Source organism: Chaetura pelagica, unplaced genomic scaffold (genome assembly GCF_000747805.2).
Source record: "Chaetura pelagica isolate M959 unplaced genomic scaffold, ChaPel_1.0 scaffold45, whole genome shotgun sequence".
NCBI classification, from domain to species: Eukaryota; Metazoa; Chordata; class Aves; order Apodiformes; family Apodidae; genus Chaetura; species Chaetura pelagica.
The window spans coordinates 5,972,436-5,990,935 of record NW_009953217.1 but is presented as its reverse complement, the minus strand read 5'-3'; the positions used below and the strand labels follow the sequence as shown (position 1 = coordinate 5,990,935).

The 18,500-nt window shown below is 45.4% G+C and overlaps 1 protein-coding gene across 1 annotated transcript in view; it reads right to left on the bottom strand.

Annotated features, from left to right (window-relative positions):
- Positions 1–8,617: 8,617 nt before the first annotated feature.
- The window catches only part of DGCR2 (DiGeorge syndrome critical region gene 2), a 40,339-nt gene continuing 30,456 nt past the window's right edge, over positions 8,618–18,500 (bottom strand). Inside the window, exons 6-10 of the mRNA XM_009997713.1 lie at positions 15,904–16,080; positions 14,743–14,946; positions 10,556–10,708; positions 9,649–9,885; positions 8,618–8,859 (exon numbers count right to left, since the gene is read on the bottom strand). Coding sequence (XP_009996015.1) covers positions 8,618–8,859; positions 9,649–9,885; positions 10,556–10,708; positions 14,743–14,946; positions 15,904–16,080 — 1,013 coding nt within the window. The remainder of the gene's footprint in view (positions 8,860–9,648; positions 9,886–10,555; positions 10,709–14,742; positions 14,947–15,903; positions 16,081–18,500) is intronic.

The following is an 18,500-nucleotide window of genomic DNA, read 5'->3' as shown; positions in this document are numbered from 1 at the left end:
CGAGGTTCTCCCCGGTTCTGCCTCTTGCCTCCAGTGGCTGCTGGGAACGGGAGGAGCTGCTGCAGGGAGGGGGGACCGAGACCTCCCTAGGAGGCATGAGCCCACCTAGTGGCACAAGCACCTCTGCCACCTGCCCGCGGCAGGACAGCCTAGAGTGCCAGGTAGTGGGGGAAAAGCGCAGACCCTTGGGGCTTGGGAGCTGATGGGATATACTGTCCCCTGGCTATTGCCCCACAGGACATCCACTAGGGCAGAGATGACCCCCAGGACATCCTTTTAGATTTTCAGGCTCCTCCAGTGGTGATTTTTGGCAAGGATCTGGAGCAGAGGCATCACCACAGTGGACGTGTGGCCAGGAGCACCAGCAGCACGGTGCTGCAGCACATGAGCCAGCACACATCAGGGAATAAGTCCCTTGTTCCACAAGGGGCCCTGCCAGGGCACAGGGTGGCACATCCAGCCTGGGGTCCTGGGGGGCCCAGAGAGACCTGAGGGGCTGTAGGGGGACACAGAGCCCCCGTGGGGCTCAGCACAGCCCTGTCGAGGGGCAGGAGCGGGACAAGGATGCCGAGGGGACACCAAGGCAAGTGGAAAGGCAGTGCCATGTGCCATACCCTGCTGCTGCCCACCCCCAGCTGCCCGGGGTGCACATCAGCTGCTGGCACCAGCGCCAGGCAGGAGCAACCTCCAGTTTCTATAGGAACCAGATCAAACCTTGAAAGAGCTGCTCTGTACTTGCCTGTCTCTTGGTGCCACGGTGGTAGTGGGGAGCTCACAGCTGGTCCTGCAGCTCAGCAGTCCTCCTAGGATGAGACCAGGTCCATTGTCCTGCTGCTGTGAAGCCACGAGGCATCCCAGGTCCCTGCAGACACATGTACTCACAGCATCACGGGCAAGAGCCACGATTGGAGAAAAAACACCGCTGAAAAATAAAAATAGTTAGTTAAGCTGCAGCCATCGATCAGTCGTGGGCACAGTGCCACCCTGCTGGGAACCCCCGCCACGTGCGTTGCCAGCAAGCACTGCACCAGCACACAGCAGAGGAGCCAAGAGTGGCTCCTGGAGGAAAATCCTGTGCTGCTGCCTGGGAGCCTGGCCTGGGGATCTGGGCTGACAGGGGCAGTGACAGGAGCTTGAGCCACTAGAGCATAGTTCACATGGCCCAGGGACAGGAGCACAAAGGGCTGTGGGCATCCGGAGGAGCAAATGCAACAGGGAATGTGAAGTTGAAGGGGAATAAATACTCCAGCCACTCCTGTTTTTCTATTAAAATCTTTGACCTCCCTAAGGAGCTGACACCAGCCCATGGAAAAGCTGGGAGCAGGGCCGGGAGCACACAAAGGATACACTGTGGCCAGCAGATGCACACTGGCCACACAGCCCCTTCCTTCATCCTGTCAGTGACATCTCCCCCTGCCCGGCAAGGCCGGTCACCCCCCACAGCCTGGCACCCTGGGGTCACTGCCAGCACACAGCCCCAGCGGGGATCCAACCCATGCCCACAAGTCTCCATCGTTCTCACGGGGCTGAGCCCCTGGGACATATCACGCTGAAAAAAAACACCTTTTAGCTGGTAAGAGCTTATAGCAGAGACTGCCCAGCAATGCCCTTCCACAGCATCAATGCTGACAGCCTCCTCCCTCACACAGGGACATGTGTCCCCAGAGGGGTGGCTGCACTCTGGGCTGCTCCCTGCACCCACAGCATTGCCCCTGTCCCCAGGAGAAGAAAGGGTGGGAAGGAAAAACACGTTGTACCTGCACAGGGCCCTGCAGCATCAGCAGAATCCCATGGGACCCTGCCACACTGAGCCCCCTCCCCAGGCACTCACAACATCAGGCAGCTGCTACAGACAGACACTTGTGCCCCCTGAGACCGGCAGCGAACGAAGGGTCCCCTTGGCCTCAGCTGAAGCAGCATCTCCCAGCCTGGAGCAGAGATGAAGCTCTGGGAGCTGCTCTGGGTCAGGTCCAGCAGCCACGGAGGCGGCTGCTGCCCTCTGCAGGGGCAGGAAAGGGAGAGCAGAGCCTTCCGTGGCACCCGCGGTGACAATGACACTGCGCTGGACGGCTTTCAGCGATGAACACATCCTGCGGGCACGAGCAGGGCCAGGGGACAGCCCAGCTCTGCTGTGGGGACTTCTCCTGCAGCACTTGCAGCAGACACTGCCAGCCCAGCGGCTCCAAAGAACAGTGACTGTTTCTAGGACCTGAGCTCCCAGTCTGGAGCAAGGGCTGGTGTCACCAGGGCCAGGTCTGGACCTTGCAAAAAGAGCTGCACCCAAACCCAGCCCCTCTCTGTGGCAGGCTGAGACCAGGAGGCCAATTTTGAATTCTTTTTAACTGCTTCCCTTAGATAAAGTGGATTTGACTCTGTCTGGCTCTGGAAGATCTGGTTCCAGCACTTGCACTGCAGGCCACCCACGGAGCTGTCACTAGGACAGGAACAAGGACACAGGGGCTCTGTGGCTGTGGGCTGCTGCAGAAGAGGCAGGGGTAGGTGCCAGCAGCAGCTTTCCCCTCTCCAAAGGGACACATCCTCTGACCAGCACGCTGACCACACTGATGCCATGAGTCTGTAACTACAGGACAAGTAACATCTTCAGCAGCACCCACCTGGACACACCACACCAGGGCAGAAGAGACACGAGTGTTTGACTCTGCCTTGGTGCTGCTCCATCTGTAGCCTGCCAGCTCCAGCCTGTGTTACTGAACCAGCACAACTGTTTAAAGAGCCTTATTTATTCAGCTAGTTCTCTGGGGGGGAATATTCCCTGCAATCAGCCAGGTTTGCTAAATAATTTAGAGTTATAGCCGCTCTCAAGAGAGGGACCATCACACCTCCATGCTCACTGCAGGCCGAGGGGATGGGGTGACAGAAGAGCTGCCTCTTCTACTGCACATCCCAGCTCAGGTCATGTCCCCACAGCTCCAAAAGCAATTGCAGCTCAGGTTTGAGCAGAAACACTGTCTGCTGCACATCTCCCTGCAAGGCAGACAGGTCCTGTCATCCAAGGGGAAATACCCCCCACACCCCAAAACACAGCTCTTGGCCAAGGCTTCTCCTGCCAGCCCACCCCAGGGCCCTCCCTCCAACCCCTGTATCACAAACTGGGTGTAAAACACCAGAGGGAAGGGTGCAGTACCCAAAACCTTCCTTTAGGAATTTGATGGAAAGTTTGGAGCTCAAAGTTTGGAATAGCTGAAGAGGCCAAGACAGCTGGACCTTTCTTTGTGCTTTTCCAGCAGGCTCCCCACTGCCTGCAGGGTGTATGAAGGCAGCACAGCTCCGTGCTAACACTGTCCCCCCCTCTGACTCCAGGGCAACACTCCAACCAATTCAGCTTGTCCCCCAGAGCCCACCGGGAGCTGAGGGTCCAGAACACCCCTCCCATCCAACACAACCCCCTGCACCTCCTGCCCCGACGCTTGGCATCTTCCCCACAGGTTTGAAGAGGGCAGCAGGAGCAGGGTGCACTTCACCTTGGGCGTACAGCCAAAGCTTTCTTAAAACTACACTAATGCAGGTAAATTCCACTGGAACTTGTACACAAAGGGACTTTGGCAGCCTCCTGCTGGAAGTTCAATGCATCTATTGATCTTTTTACAAGATCACAGCTCAGAAGCACGATTTAACAGGACCTTCCTTCATAACACTGAGGAACCACATCGATGCAGAAATCAGGAGACACTGGAGCAGCCCATATCTCTTACAGAACACAGTTTATTTGGCATTTGGATGAAATGTTTCTCACAGCATCTTGAGAAAAAAAAAAATATTAGTGTCAACCCCAAAAAAAAACAGAAATCAGGAGACACTGGAGCAGCCCATATCTCTTACAGAACACAGTTTATTTGGCATTTGGATGAAATGTTTCTCACAGCATCTTGAGAAAAAAAAAAATATTAGTGTCAACCCCAAAGAAAGAAGTTAAAACAAAAAAAAAACCAGTGTCACAGGGACTGAATTCTTATAGTATCAAATTTAAATTCTACATAGTATTTCACAGAATATCAAAATCTTTTATACACTGCCACAGTTAAGTCCAGTCACAAACCAACTACACAGGAGAAGCCTGCAAATGTAGTGCCAGATAAAATGATTTTTCAGGAGAAGGTAAAAAGCAGTGCCTGGTTCTCTCTCACAGCCTCTCAGGCACCAGCCAGCCCCAAGCTGAGGGCAGCCTGTAAGCCTCGCCTCTGGGCTGGCATCAATTGCAACCCACCCACCCTTCCAGGTGCACAGTACTGGGAAATGAAAGCTGTGGTACTGCAGCAGGCAGGTAACGCGGGCGGGTGCCAGGGGAAGCAGATCTGAACTGCTCCAAGTGTCTGTTCCAAAGACACATGCATTTCATTTGGACCATCAGAAGCAAAATGCATGGACTTTGTTTTGCCCCCCCTACACTAATCTGCTTTTAGGGTCCAGCTCCCAACTTGCAAATGAAACTTAAGACATTTCTGACTATTGTGTGGTCCTTCGCTAGGGAGAAAATAACTGAAAAAAACCCAACCCAGACCCACACATAATGAATTGTGTGAGGCAACATTAAAACTTCAGTGCTTTGCCACTGAAAAGCCACATCTGAAAGATAAAAATGTCTTTTAAAAACAGCTTCAAATTAATTTACCATTAGATGGGAAAAGAACAGTAATTACCGCTGACAAAAACATTTTCTCCCCAAGTGCAACTCCAGAGACGTGTAACCTGTGACACCCGTGGAGACCGAGCACCCGCCAACTGTCAGATCAAGGCTTCAGAAACAATTTGCCACCTACTTCATTCTTCTAGATGCTTGTCCTGCCATGAATGGGTAAAGGAACAGCCCAAGGCTCAAACCTTGACCAGACAGAACATGACACAGACAAGCTCTCTGTAGATCTGAATGACAGCTTTGATCTTCCAGCACAGACTGAAACCCACCGTCCTTCTAACATGACAATGCTCTGCAACTAGTAGAGTGAAAACATCAGAGGCTGCTCTGAGACTGTGCACAATAACACCAGGACAGTCAGAGGGGAATAACTAGGGCTGCTCCTGAAGGAACAGCAGAGACCTCAATATGGCACCACAGCACAAACTAAGGATGGGGAACGTGGGGAGTGGTTCTGTCGGGGCCATGCTGGGGGTGCCAGGCCTGCGCAGAACCGAGCGCTGCGACTTCACGACATTCCAAGAGAAACACACTCTCTGCTCACGTACTGCTGGGAATGATGTGGCAATGCCATCTCCACTGCTGGGTCTGGAAGGACATTTGGGATGCATCAGTAGGTAAGAAAAACATCCAGAGAAGTAAACGGTGGTGAGGGGAAAAAAAAAAGAACACACCAATGCAAAAAGTAACTCCAGAGATCTCATCAATCTAATGGCAATCAAAACAGAAAGGTCCTTCTCAGGCAAGCATCACCCCTCTGTAACTGGTGCTCAGGACAAACTGCTTGCCAGTCACCTTGCCCAGGGCAAGGAAGGTTTGCTGAGGAGTCAACTGCTGTCAAGAAAACTTAACTTCTCCCCAGTTGGTCCAGAAGTAGTTGTGATGTCATCTGCTACAAAGGCTCTTACTCCAAGAGAAAGTATTCAATGTAAAAGCTACATTAAAAAGGGAAAAAATTCCAATTTTATTGCCAAATTAGAAGCTCACCGAGAGGTAAACGAACCATACTTAGTGAGCTGCTCTGTTCAAGGCAAAACTTCCCTTGTTTACAGTTAAAATGAAGAAGGATAGGGGAAAAGAGAGAATATAGCAGCCTCCATGCCCATATGCAAGTGGAAAAGGCTCAGAAGCAATGGGGAAAATATCACACTGAGGCTTCTACAAAGCAGCCTCCATTTGGAATAGCTACAACCAGGAGCCACCATGAAGTTGCCAGTTGTAAAAGAGCTTATTTTCAAATAAAATTCACCACAGAATCAAATGTAGAATTAAAAAACCCCAGAACAAACTGATTCCCACAACATTAGAAGAGTGAGGTAAGGTATCTGTTCACCTCAGCCACAAAACACAGCTTCAGAGACCAAACCAAGCTAAAAGGCCTTTTGTTATTGCGCTAGGACACTACAAAGAACAAATATTCCATCTGGATTCAAAAGAAATTGGGAGGTTTCTATTTTGCAATGCTAACAAAATATTCTTCAGGAACAGATCCTAGTAGCACAGACTTTGCATCCTACTGAAGTGTACACTATCACAGCCTGTCCTACAACAGAGTGTAGCCAGCTTGAGAGAAGTATTAACCCTAAGAGCCTAGTTTATACCCCAGTGCTTAGCTTCAGCTAGCTGGATGCAGCACAAAGGTTACCATCTACAGTATGTATGGGTGTGTATATATATATATATATGTTGCCACCCGGAAACACACACACGCACACACGCATTCATACCTATAAAACTAAAGAAAAATCAGTACATACAATGTATAAAACGTATGAGTGTGCTCAAAAATGCACAAAACCCGCTTTATTTTCATACTTCAGAAATGCTCAATCATTTGCAGGCATGGTTCTGACTACTGCTATCCATCTACTTCGTTAGACCAGGGCTTGAGCTCAGAGGAGGAGATGGCAAGAGATCCCGAGGGTGGAGAACTGCTCCTCTCGTTTCCTCCCACTGCTGTTGGAGCCAGTCAAACCAGAGAGCAGGCTGTGAGCACTGGCACAGCTCCGGGGGGAGCGGCTTCCCAGTGCTGCTTCCTCCCCCCCTCCTGCCAGCAGTGCACCCCAGAGCTGTGGGGGTTGGACTAGATGATCTTCAGAGGTCCCTTCCAACCCTGACCGCTGTGATTCTGTGGCTCTGGGATTCGCTCTCTCCACCGGATTCAAGATCGTCAGCAAGTGTCTGAACATCAAGACACCAGATCTGATCTCAACAACAAAACTCACAGTTTTCCGTGCAAAAGGAGGTGAACTGTCAAGACCAATCCCCAAGTACAGTATAAGCCTACAGCCAAAAGACAGAATAGAAAGGAGCAGCATATTAAATGGGTAAAGAGTCAGCGGCACTGGGAAACCGCAAGAGGGGGTCAGGATTTGTCATACGAGTATGATTTGTCATCATTACTAGAAAAATAGATCACGTACACACCCCCGAGCAGTATTTTCTCCCTGTCCCTCTGGGCTTGTGCCCTTCATAAGGTAACAGGAGAAGACTCATGAGGGGCACTCTTTACAAATTCCTTACAATTCCTCTCATCTGCTGCTACAGTAAATCAAGAAGCAGAGGCAAGAAGAGGATGGGGGAAAAGGTAAATTACTTGCACACTGAAATCCAAACTTAATTTAAAATCACCTGCAAAGACTGTTTTGCAATCATTATCAAAACCAACAATGCTTGACTTTGGGTGTAGTGAGGGAGTGAATGAGTGTTTTTGCCATCAGTAAATTAACTTATTTTAAAGAGTTCCATCTGAGAGGGAAATTTAAGATGACATACCAGACTGAAGCAAACTGCTTTTTTATTGATTTATGTACACTAATCTAATTGACCCCTCATGGGACCTGGATAAATGGTTTGGGAGGCACAGGGGAAAGCCCTAGGAGAAGGCTGGCAATTTATAGGACTCAGATAAGGAACAAGTGTCCAATTAGAATTAATCCTCACATATAGTGCTTGTTGATCACTGTTTTAAAATGGTACCTGTGGAAATATCAAGAACTGAAATGGAGGGGAGAGAACACACATGCTAAATACAGCACGCAATAAGAAAAGCAAGAATAGTGTTTTACCCAGGCCAGTGTTGTACAACTGTTTGCTGTAACGGAGTTAAACTACAAAAAAAAATACAGACCCTCAGTCTTCCTTATGAGATTGTAACTACCTAACATGTGAGGATGCTACCAAAGGGACACTTACACTGACCCAGTTTTCTTGATGGGCCACAAGTTTCCCCAACAAGATGAGATTTTACAGCTTCCAAAAGCAAATAATCCTAATTGCAAATTCTGGTTTTCTCAGTGGCCACTTTTCATACCTTGTGTAGATCATTCACCCTCCCGTCCCTACAGTGTTTGGAAGCAGCAAGGCAGATCAAAACACACAAATGTTGTCTACTGTGTAACTCTTACTTGGTGGCATGTGTTTTAGCTTCTTAGTGTTTCCACTCTGTAAAACAGGGCCCAGCCCCTTCCCCTGCAGTTCCATCTTCCTTCCCTTTTCCACGTGTAGCGCTGAAGCAAGAGAAAGCCACTGATTGAATGGTGACTGCTCACACCCTCCTTTTCCCTTGTCTCTTCCCTGGGTCCAATGGTATCCAGTCAAATCCAAGCAGCTTTTTTCTGACATCGATTTTGTTTCCTCTCAGGTTAAGGAAAAAAAAACAAACCCACAACAAACTACCCAAACTTTTCACCTCCTTAGAAGTCAAAAGAATTCCCTGCGCTCTTTTCCGTAGCCAAAGGAAAAAAGAGCAGCTGTGCAATCCATATTTACAGGACAAACCGATTAGTGAATGAACAACGACAGCCAAAAAAACGAGAGGCACAATCCTAAACCTAGAACATAAAAGCCGTGTTCAGAAAAAGAAGTGGAGATTCCTTCTGAAGTCCAAACCACGGGTTAAGTGTTTGTCTGTGCAAACAGTTGCTAAAACTACTCCTGACCAGCCGTTGTTCTTCCACTCCTTCACACGATGGTGTTGAGGGAGCAGTGGCTGGGCCGGCTGCCCGCCAGAGTTTCTGCCGGCGCGTTTTCGTTGAGGGGTGTGTCAGGAGGGACCAGAAAGGTGCTGCTGTCAGCAGAGTCTTCCAGCTCCACTGGAGAAGGACCAACTGAGGGAGGAAGCGACCCCTCTGTAAGCTGTGGGGATACATCACAGTTTCCTAGTGATGGAGGACTGCTTTGCACAGTCTGAGGGAGAACTCTGTCTGCAAGGGACAAAAAACAAGCAGAATCAGGACGTGAAGTGTCTTGTTTCACGTGCCCAAATAGATTCACTTTCTGTGTTGCTGGAAGCCCTGAATTTTTGCTCTTTTTGCATTAATGCACTAGGAGATAACACTACAAATGAGGAAAATTAGGTAGCAAAAAATAAAACTTTGATACATAAATAAGATACTTGCTCTAATCAGGCTCACTTATCTTGTGAGATAGGCTGCTACTGAATCCCAAATTGGAATGATTTCCACAGGATATGAATATCACAGCTGCAAAACTGAATAACACTGGGTGAATCATTAGAAAGTGATATTTTTGGTCAATCTTTGGGGGGTGTGGGTGTGGGAGGTGGGGAGGAGAGAAGACACTGGATATATTTTATTCAAAATCTTTTCTACTTGACATTTGTTCTGTTTTTTAGTACCAACCTCTATAGACCTATCTTGAAAAGCCCAGAAAAGGTGCCAACATAGTGGAAAGTAGGTAACCAGGTAACCTGTCCAAGGTAAGACTTGAAAACAGGCAAGGTCTAAGAGTTTAACTGCCTGCAGCATGGGTTCCACTTGTAACTTAAGTCATTCAAGGAACCTTTCAAAACAACCAACCTTAACATTACATTTTCACAGAGACTTTTCCACTGCAGAAATAGAAGATTATACTATGAAATGTATTTTCCCATCACAGTCACTAAAACACATTATTATATTAAAAAAAACCCTCAACTTTACCCTCTGGCCAAAATGCAATAAGGAAGAAAAGAGAAGTTATTGTCTGCATACCTGGAGTGGAACAAAGGATGCTGTCTGGATTGACAGAAGCCTCATAAGGAGGAGGTGGGTCATCTGGGTGTTGAATATCTGGATACTTGTAAGCAGTATATGGTGGAGGTGGATCATGGAAATGAAATGCCCCACCTTCCCCATCATCTGAGAGATGCAGTGGAGTAAGGCCAGTTCCAAAACCATCAGGACCATAATCAAAACCAGGCATCCTGCGGCCCAGGTTAAAATGGTGCACTATTTCAAGAGAAGAAAAAAGAAGTTAGTCAATTTATCCCATGCTTTCTTCCTCAATTTAATGCAGATCTCAAGACTTTTTTCCAGTTTTCACACCCAAAGAACTCCTGTCTCTTGAAGACCTAAAAAAGTCAATCTATACAGGTCAACTCACTGCAGCTACACAATGATATGCAGGCCCAGCTGCTCCCAGTCTGTTTGTCCTGCATCACATCTAAATTTGAATCTAGCCTCTTCAAACTAAGGAGATCATTCACACCCAGAAGATATTTCAGAATTAGAGCAAAGAAAAAAATATTTGTCCATTATTGGCTAAAAAAGTTCACATTTGAAGAACCTATTAAGACACACACACAGGCATATTCAAGCAAGAATATGGCATTTCTCACCTTTATGTACATCCATCTGCCAATAATAAGCCTGAGGCACCAGATAAGTGTAGATACAAGTTTTTTTCTTTGAATATGGACTGGTTCAGAGACCCAGAAATTGTACAGATCATTACCAGTTCAGGCAGCCAGCACAGAGCTACACTTGAGCACAGTACTGACGAGAATGATAACCAGGCTTCCACTGACATTTTCCATAGATGTCTATTTCTCCAGCTCTCTTTATTCTGAAGCACACACACTGCTCAGACCAAGACTTGCTACAGACACAGGCTACTCACAGTTTGCCCCAATCAAGGACTCGATGCGCTCCCTCCGCCTCTGGCGCAGCCGATGGACCATAAAAAGCAGCAGGGAGAGGATGAGGAAGGAGGAGATGCAGCTGACGATCAGCCGCATGCCACCCGCCATCGAGTCAAACAAACTGTTGCCATCTGTTGCATAAAACAGATAAAAGGGGCCTGTTAGTTTTGTTCAAGATTCATTTTTCTTGATGTTTTTTCCAGTAAGGGAGAGATAAAACAGACATTTAGGGAGATAAAGGGAGAGATGAAGCAGAGATTCATTAGCCTGGCTTGACATGTCACCATATTTAAAAATGTAAGGAAATTACAAATCATCAGGTTATTGCAAGAAGACCTAAATGATTCTAAATATATCTTCATCAGCAGAAGGGACAAAAGCTTGAAGGCTTCAGGTCTCTGAACAAGAGAAAAAGGAAAGGTTAACACTATTTTGCACATCCCCTTGTCTCCCTGGCATTGCTGAAGATACTACACTGAAGATGACAGCAGGCCTGGAAGCTATGGGAAAGGCCTGAGAAGTGACCTCTCCACACACTATTTTTACACAACTTCTGGATCTTAACTTCTACATTTCCAACAACAAAATCTCTCAACATGGTAATTAAGACGTGACGATCTAAATTCCATGTGTCATTGGTACACTGGTTGGCACCAGTAAGTGACAGCAACTAAAAATACTAAAAAGGCGAATCAAAATTACAATCATCCATCAGGAACTGAAGAGATTACAGTAAACAGGAATCTTTCAATAGAATTACATGGAAACAAGTGGCAGAACATGAAAAAAGACCCATGAGCTTGGGACTTTGAGAGCTCTGTATCATTGCTACTCAGATCCACACTTGGAAGGCTGTTGTGAGCAAATTATCACTGTTCTACCCAGTGTCAGACATAAGAGGTGTTAATTTTTCACACTTCAATTCATCACACTTGGTTACACTTAAGTAGCACGTGCACACTCAGATACTCCACACAAAGAAATATAAATTTAAAAGGACTTTGCTGTGCTCTTGGCATCAATTTCTTGTTAGAGAGCTCTGAATGAGAAACATACCCAGGTTAGGTGTGGGTAAGAAACAGAGTGGCTGTACAACCTGGTCACCAACTGCTAGAAGACACAAGTGCTACCAGGCAGGAGCCCCTCACCCAACCACCACCTACAGCCACCAGCCAGATCCTGGCCACCTCTCCTTTCCCTCACCCACCACAGCTGCAAGAGCTTGCTCAATACTTTTCCTTTCACTAACAGCAGCTAAAGCTGTATCAGAGACTCCTTATAAAAGAAAGCCAAAAGCCTCACAAAAACTCCACGTACTGACTAGCTACAAACACTAGTAACAGAAAAATCCACCTAATTTATACATTGCTGAAGTACGTGGCTAGCAGGCTGGCATCTATCACGTAACACATTCTTGGCAACAAGAATTCATTTAATAGGGCACTATACATCGAGCTTGAACATTACACGTTCTCAAATCTGGCTGTGCAGCACAAAAGCCTCTGTGCTACCAAACCTTCTAGCAACTCTCACTGTCAGAGCTTGCACCAACGCAGTCACACACCTACCAACCAACACGCCCTCCTGAACACCACAGACCTGACACTGTTCCTCCTCTATATTACGGCAAAGCTGATTCCATTAAGATCATAAATTACTGCTAATAACTGCCTTAAATAAAGTGACTTAAGTAAAGCACGACGCAACCTTGTAGGCAGAAACCCTGACTTCCATTGTCTTCAGGCCAGATCCAGCTGCAGTTCTTGCACCTTCTGGGGCCTCTCTGACACAGCTCCCAGCCTGTGACAGCTCCTAACCTGCAACCTGTTTGGCTGGATAATCTAGGACTTAATGTGACAACAGCTTAAGAAAAAGACAAAGACCCAGCTTGCACAGAACAAGGTAGGCCATCACAAAGAGTCTAAACCCACATAAATAGGAACAGATTATTTCAGAAAGGCTGTTTTTGCACTCAATACATTAGTAAAGCCTCATAACTGCATCAGTTTGGTCAATAGAAAAGCTTCTGCGCTATCAGCTCTTTTTAAAAATTAACAAAAGAAATAGTTTTAAAGTAAGAGTTTCACATTTGTCTAAACAAGAACCACACAGAAAAATTATTTCTACCATATGTATAGAGCAGCAATAGACAGACTACTTCAGTTTCAGCACCAGTACATGAAAGATTTTCCTCTGCGATTTATCTTCAACTAAATGAGGAGAAGCATCTTTCAAGACAGTAAAGCTGTGATTGCTCAGCTTACTCCTACCACTGACAAATTCCCCTACTACTAAGTCCTTGAGTAATATTCCTCACCCACTTGTAATCATTGCTCACCCACTCACACTGTGAGAGCTGATTACCTGCCAACCCAACAGCAGGATTTATTTCCACCCAGCTTCTCCTTGGGTGATTAATTTACCTACTGTTGATTAGTAAACTGTTTTCTTTCCATTGCAACAGAGCTTAGGAAAGATATATGTAAGAACTGAACAAAGATAAATACATGCTGATTAAAGAAAGTAATTAATTTTGTCATCTGGAATAGTCATTGATAAACATCCAGAAGGAAAACTGAAATGTTAAATTAAAAAACTTCAGTGTTCATCACTAGCTGAAGTAACTTCATTATAAAGGAAGTTTGACAACTGCTAGATGATTCTTCTCTCAAAAACTAAGTTACTAAAAATAAACAGAACACTTCAGGCAAGAGTATAATGAAACAGTTTTATTTAGCATCAGTACACAAAGAAGAGCTTATGGATCAGAAAGAATGTGGTAAAATACACTCTTCAAATCAGTATTCATGAAATAGTTAAGCCCAAAGCAATAAGCAAGGATTAAAGAACACTACACGAGGTTATCCCAGGCCATCTTATCCTGTCTACTGAATGATGCTTTGCTGACACTCTTCCTGAAGATAAAAAAAGGAAGACAAAGTCTTAACTCTGCTGATAAGAGTGGGAGGAAGACTCCTGCTTCCTCCCCACTCTTTCACAGACCAACCTGCAACATCTGCTTGGCCCTCAGAACAAACACAAATGACAGCAAGGAGGGGCCAGGGGTCTTTAATAATTAACTTCCATAGTCAGAACAAATAAGGGAACCTGTGAATTCAGAACCCAGTAAGCACCCTTTTTTTGTATCATACTGAAATAAAAGCCTCTGACAAGAAGGGCTGACCCTCTGTGTTTTCCATAGGAGTTCAGAACAGTACCACAGAATCCTTCTGGTTGGAAAAAACCTTAACGATCATTAAGTCCAACCTGACCAATTCTACCAACCATTAACCTAACTCTACCAGTAGCTTCTTATCACACTCAGATAAGTTTAGATTATTTTAAAATACAGGAAACAACAGTATCACAGACAGCTGAGGTTGGAAGGGACAACCTGAGATCATCTAGCCTAACCCCTGATCAAGCAGCTTCAGCTAGAGCAGGCTGCTGAGGACAGAGTCCAATCGGGGGCTGAATATCCTCACAGATGGAATCTCCACAAGCAATCTGCTCCAGTATTTGACCACCCTCACAGTAAATTTCAAGTAAGATAAATTTATTTTCACAAGTCTCCTTACAGAAAAATAACCCCTCAAAATCTACATCCCTAAATGGTGACTGACAAACAGTTCAGAGGCAACTGAACATTCTGCTGATCCAAAACAAGAAGCTGCACCGAGAGATGCCAAATCCAGTACGCAAGGTTGCACGTCCTGATTATTACTGAAACTGTCTATAATTTATAAACTTTGCTTCTCTCATGATCCCTGGGTGCAAACTTACACACACACAAATGCTCACATCCAGAAAAATATGCTTAATTAGTGCTCAAGAGAAAAGTATTTTCTTTTCATGACTACTAAACATGACAAAGGAACCATGCAAGATGCTCTATTAAAAATCCACAGAAGAGTCAAACTCCACACAGAAAATAAGCTCCTGCTTCTCCTATATAAGAGGCATCAAGGATAACTAATTATTTCCAGCCACAGTCTGAAGTGTTTCATTTCCTGTGATTTGACATCTTTCCCCACAGGGCATTTGTACCCAGCGATGTTGAGGCACTGAAAGGATGCATCATCTCAAACAAAGTTATACCCAAAGACAGCCAAGTCAAGCAGTGAACTCATTTTTCTTGACAGAACTGCAGCAAGTCACCTCTTACCTGGGTCCAAGCAGGTGAATTTGCAGCACTCCTTGGGGTCCTTGCGGTACTGCTGGCAGCCCTGGGGCCGCTCACACAGGGCAGCCACACACATCTCGGGTTCACCGTTGTGACACGTGCAGCTCAAACAGGGATCATTCCCCTTTGGGGTGAAATAGTAGCCTTCATCCACAATGTTGTCTTTGATATCAACGCAAGTCTGGCCTAGAAGAGACATGCACATCACTATCCATGTTTCTGGGAGCCTGTCAGAATGGAGTCCAGTTTATCCTGTCACCTTAAGTGATTTGTAACCACCAGCAGACCACCAGTTAAAAGCCACGCTGTTACATTAAAGCCACTTTGAAAAGGGATCTCCCAGGAGTGGGGAAGGTAATGGATATTCTGGAGGCACACAGGGATAATTTACTGCTCAAAATAGACAAAGTGAGGTTTAAGTATTGAATAGCATCAACACGCTTTCAGGCATCTTCTCCAAGACTCTGGGAAGCAAGTGGTCTGAGAAGTTTAAGCTTCACTGTCAATGCCTGCTGCAGTTCCCTCCCTCTCTCCTGGTACTTAGGAAAAGCTGGATCCTCTCTGGACCAAACCTGAAGTACAGTTTTCATTGTCAGGCCTGAAAAAGGGAGCCAGGCAACAGTACTTCCACTGCCCTAGCTGCATCTTGATCCCAGCCCAGCAGAGGAAGTTTAGGTGCTTTCTGTCCACTGTCCTTTCTTCCCAGTGACCTAAAGGCAGGTACCAAAACGAGAAAGAGGGAACACAGCACTGAAGAAAACTGCTCAGGGAGAGTGGCCTCTCCCCTCCACCCCATGAACAGGTCAGCTGGGTGTACAGCAAAGGTCAGACTGAAAGAGACCCTGAGGAGGTCTCCAGCTCCATCTGCTGCTCAATGCAGGGTCAGCTAGGATATCCCACAGGTCACTCAGGAATTTAGCTTATCTGGTTGTAAAAGCCTCTGAGGATAGAGGCTGCACAACTTCCTTGGGAGTCTGTTCAACTGTTGACCCCCTCACAATTAGAGTGTTTTTCCTAGTGTTTTTCCTAGCATCAGCTCTTTTTTTTTTAACTCACTGAGCACAAAAAGTAGAAAGGGTAACTATTTCCCCCTATTTGTTATATGCATGTTTAAAAACTCAATACAGTTAAGACTGAACTTACTCCTTTTGCAGAGGAATGAAGATTTCTCATAGCAGTTTTCAGCATACCAGCTGTGCAAACCGTGGTGCCGGAGGGTAGGAAAATGGAAACACTGAAGCTGGGCACAAAGAACGTTTTCATTTTCAGACATAGCAGTCCCAAAGATAGGGTCAGGGGGTAGAAAGACTTCTGAAGAGCCTAGAACAAGATGCATTGGTTATCAGCAGCCTGCAGGTATGGGAAGCTTTAGAAAGGCTCTATAATGTCACTCACTTCACAGACAGCAGCTCTGCTACAGGGCTACTCCAGCTTTAGCTTCCATTAGCAACATTCCTCCGGGGAACAGCAAACAGCACAGAGGGAAGGGCTGACTCACAGAGAGAAGAGGCTGCTATTTTCAAAGTACTGGGTAATTTTGTCATTCTGCACCAGTAGGAGTGATGTTTTGATACCTCTACAAGTGCTGCTTTCCAGAGCCCTATGGGGTTTGCCTGCCAATAGTTACGCACCCCTTCAAACAACACTGAGCTTGGCCATGCTTGCTACTAGTAGAGCAAGAACCCCTGCCAAGCTGGTACCTGCCCCTCCAAGCACCTGCTAGGTGTTCCCAAAGGTGTGTGTGCATATCTGCCACATGCAGCACACTGCAGAGCTGCACCCCCATGTCTCATGCTCCTCCTCCAGAGTGCAGAGCAGTGCTAGATCAAAAACAAGGCTGCAATGCTGCTGCTGGGGGGCAGTAAGACCTGTTTGGTCCTTCCAGCTCATGTTATTGTGAAGAGACTGCATCGTGATGGGTTCCAAAGGGTGCAAGAGGTGTTGAGGGCATTTGGTAACTTAAATTGTTGTTTCTGAACACTGTCTGGCTTCACTGTTATACCTGCTGGCATGCAAAGTTGCAGAAATTAATGGGAGACCAAGACACAGCAACTGTGAACACAACCCTATTCTGTATGTTTTCAGAGCTTACTTCACAAATCTGTGTGCTTAAACATTTGCTTTTACCAGCTCTTACAGTCAGCACAGTCTTTTCACATGGTGGTCCTTTCAAACACTTAAGTGTGATGGGGTTTTTTTAATTCTTTTTAAAATGCAACTTGGTTCTGCTATTTATTTTAATTTTTTTTGAGGACTTACCTTCCCCATCTCCCATTAATGGATTTTCATTTCCAAACTACAGAAATTTCGATCACTTTTCAAACAGATAGGAGGAATTCTGAATCGGCCTCACTACAAGTCCATGTAAAATTTTTCAGAAGCTACTGAATGCTACTATGTACAGTTATGTACTTTATCACACAGTTTCTTAATTAGAAAACTTGCAAATACAAGAATATATTCTATTGAGGAGGCTTACATTTATATAATGCATCAGATTAAATCAAAATTCCAACAAAAACAGGTATGATTTTTCTGTAATTTATGCCTCCCTGGTTGCAAACATCTGTCAGCAGATGGCAGTGCAGTCAAATCTCCAAAGAGAAAGAAAAGCTCTTTTAAGCATGTTTGGGTTTTTTTACCTTGGACTTCACAGGAGAAATCTACCTCAATAAACTGTTCTGTCGAGACCAGAAACCCATATTATGAGAAAATCTCGGACTTTCCTCTCTCCCTTTCCCCTGCATCTTTAGGTGCTTTACTTTAAGGAACTACTGAAAATGTTCCTGCTTCCACAAGGAACAGTTTCCTCTCAGTATTCAGTCAACTCTGTTCACTTAAATGACCAAAAATACTTCTGTGCACAGTAAACAAGCACCATCATTAGAAAGTTATGCAGGCTTCTAGTACTTCTCATGTGTCAAAGGAAGTAGTTTCAGAGATCCATCTGTTCAGCAAAATCCTGTTCATAATTATGTATCTGTACCTAATGGACAGTTTTCCTTCCAGATTTTTCATTACTGAAAAATGTATATGAGAAGAAAACTTCAGATTAGTTTTCATATGCTACACTGAATTCAGTGCTGATACTTAGAAAACACACCCCTTTGTTTTAAGTTTTCCATTACCTAGACTAGTACAGCTCCCAGATATCCAATTCTACACATAAGAGTTTATATAATGTCTTCAAAATTAACTAAACCTTCCACTGAATTAGTCAGAAGGCACAAAAATACAACTTTGCATTTTCAGCAGAGGGATCTGCTTGTTTTGCAACTGAAGTTCAGCAGTGATGCCTAGCAGATTCATGTTCAGTTTTTTGCATAAAACGGACTTCTGGGATTAGGCAAATTTTGTCTTCTTTTAAGCAAACTACCTGAAGTATCTTAAAACTTAAAAAATCTGAGTAATTTTGCAAAATTCAGGATTTTTTTTTCAGTATACAAAAATCTACCAAATTTTGAAAAGCTACAACCCCATAATATTCTATGCCAGTTTGTGCTAATATTGTAATCAGGAATCAGCAGTTCATCTAGCCATTCCCACAAAGAACATGAGTAGTTCTATTAAGTAGTTTCCTTTTCCTCAGCTCAATCAAGAGGAAAGCCCAAATAAACAGAAAAACATGTTCCTTCCAAAAAGACATCAATGTGAAAAAACTATGAAGCTTCTTACACTTGAAAATAAGATGTGTGGAGTATTAAACTCTTCCATTTTGATCCTGCAAAGCAGTTTCCCTA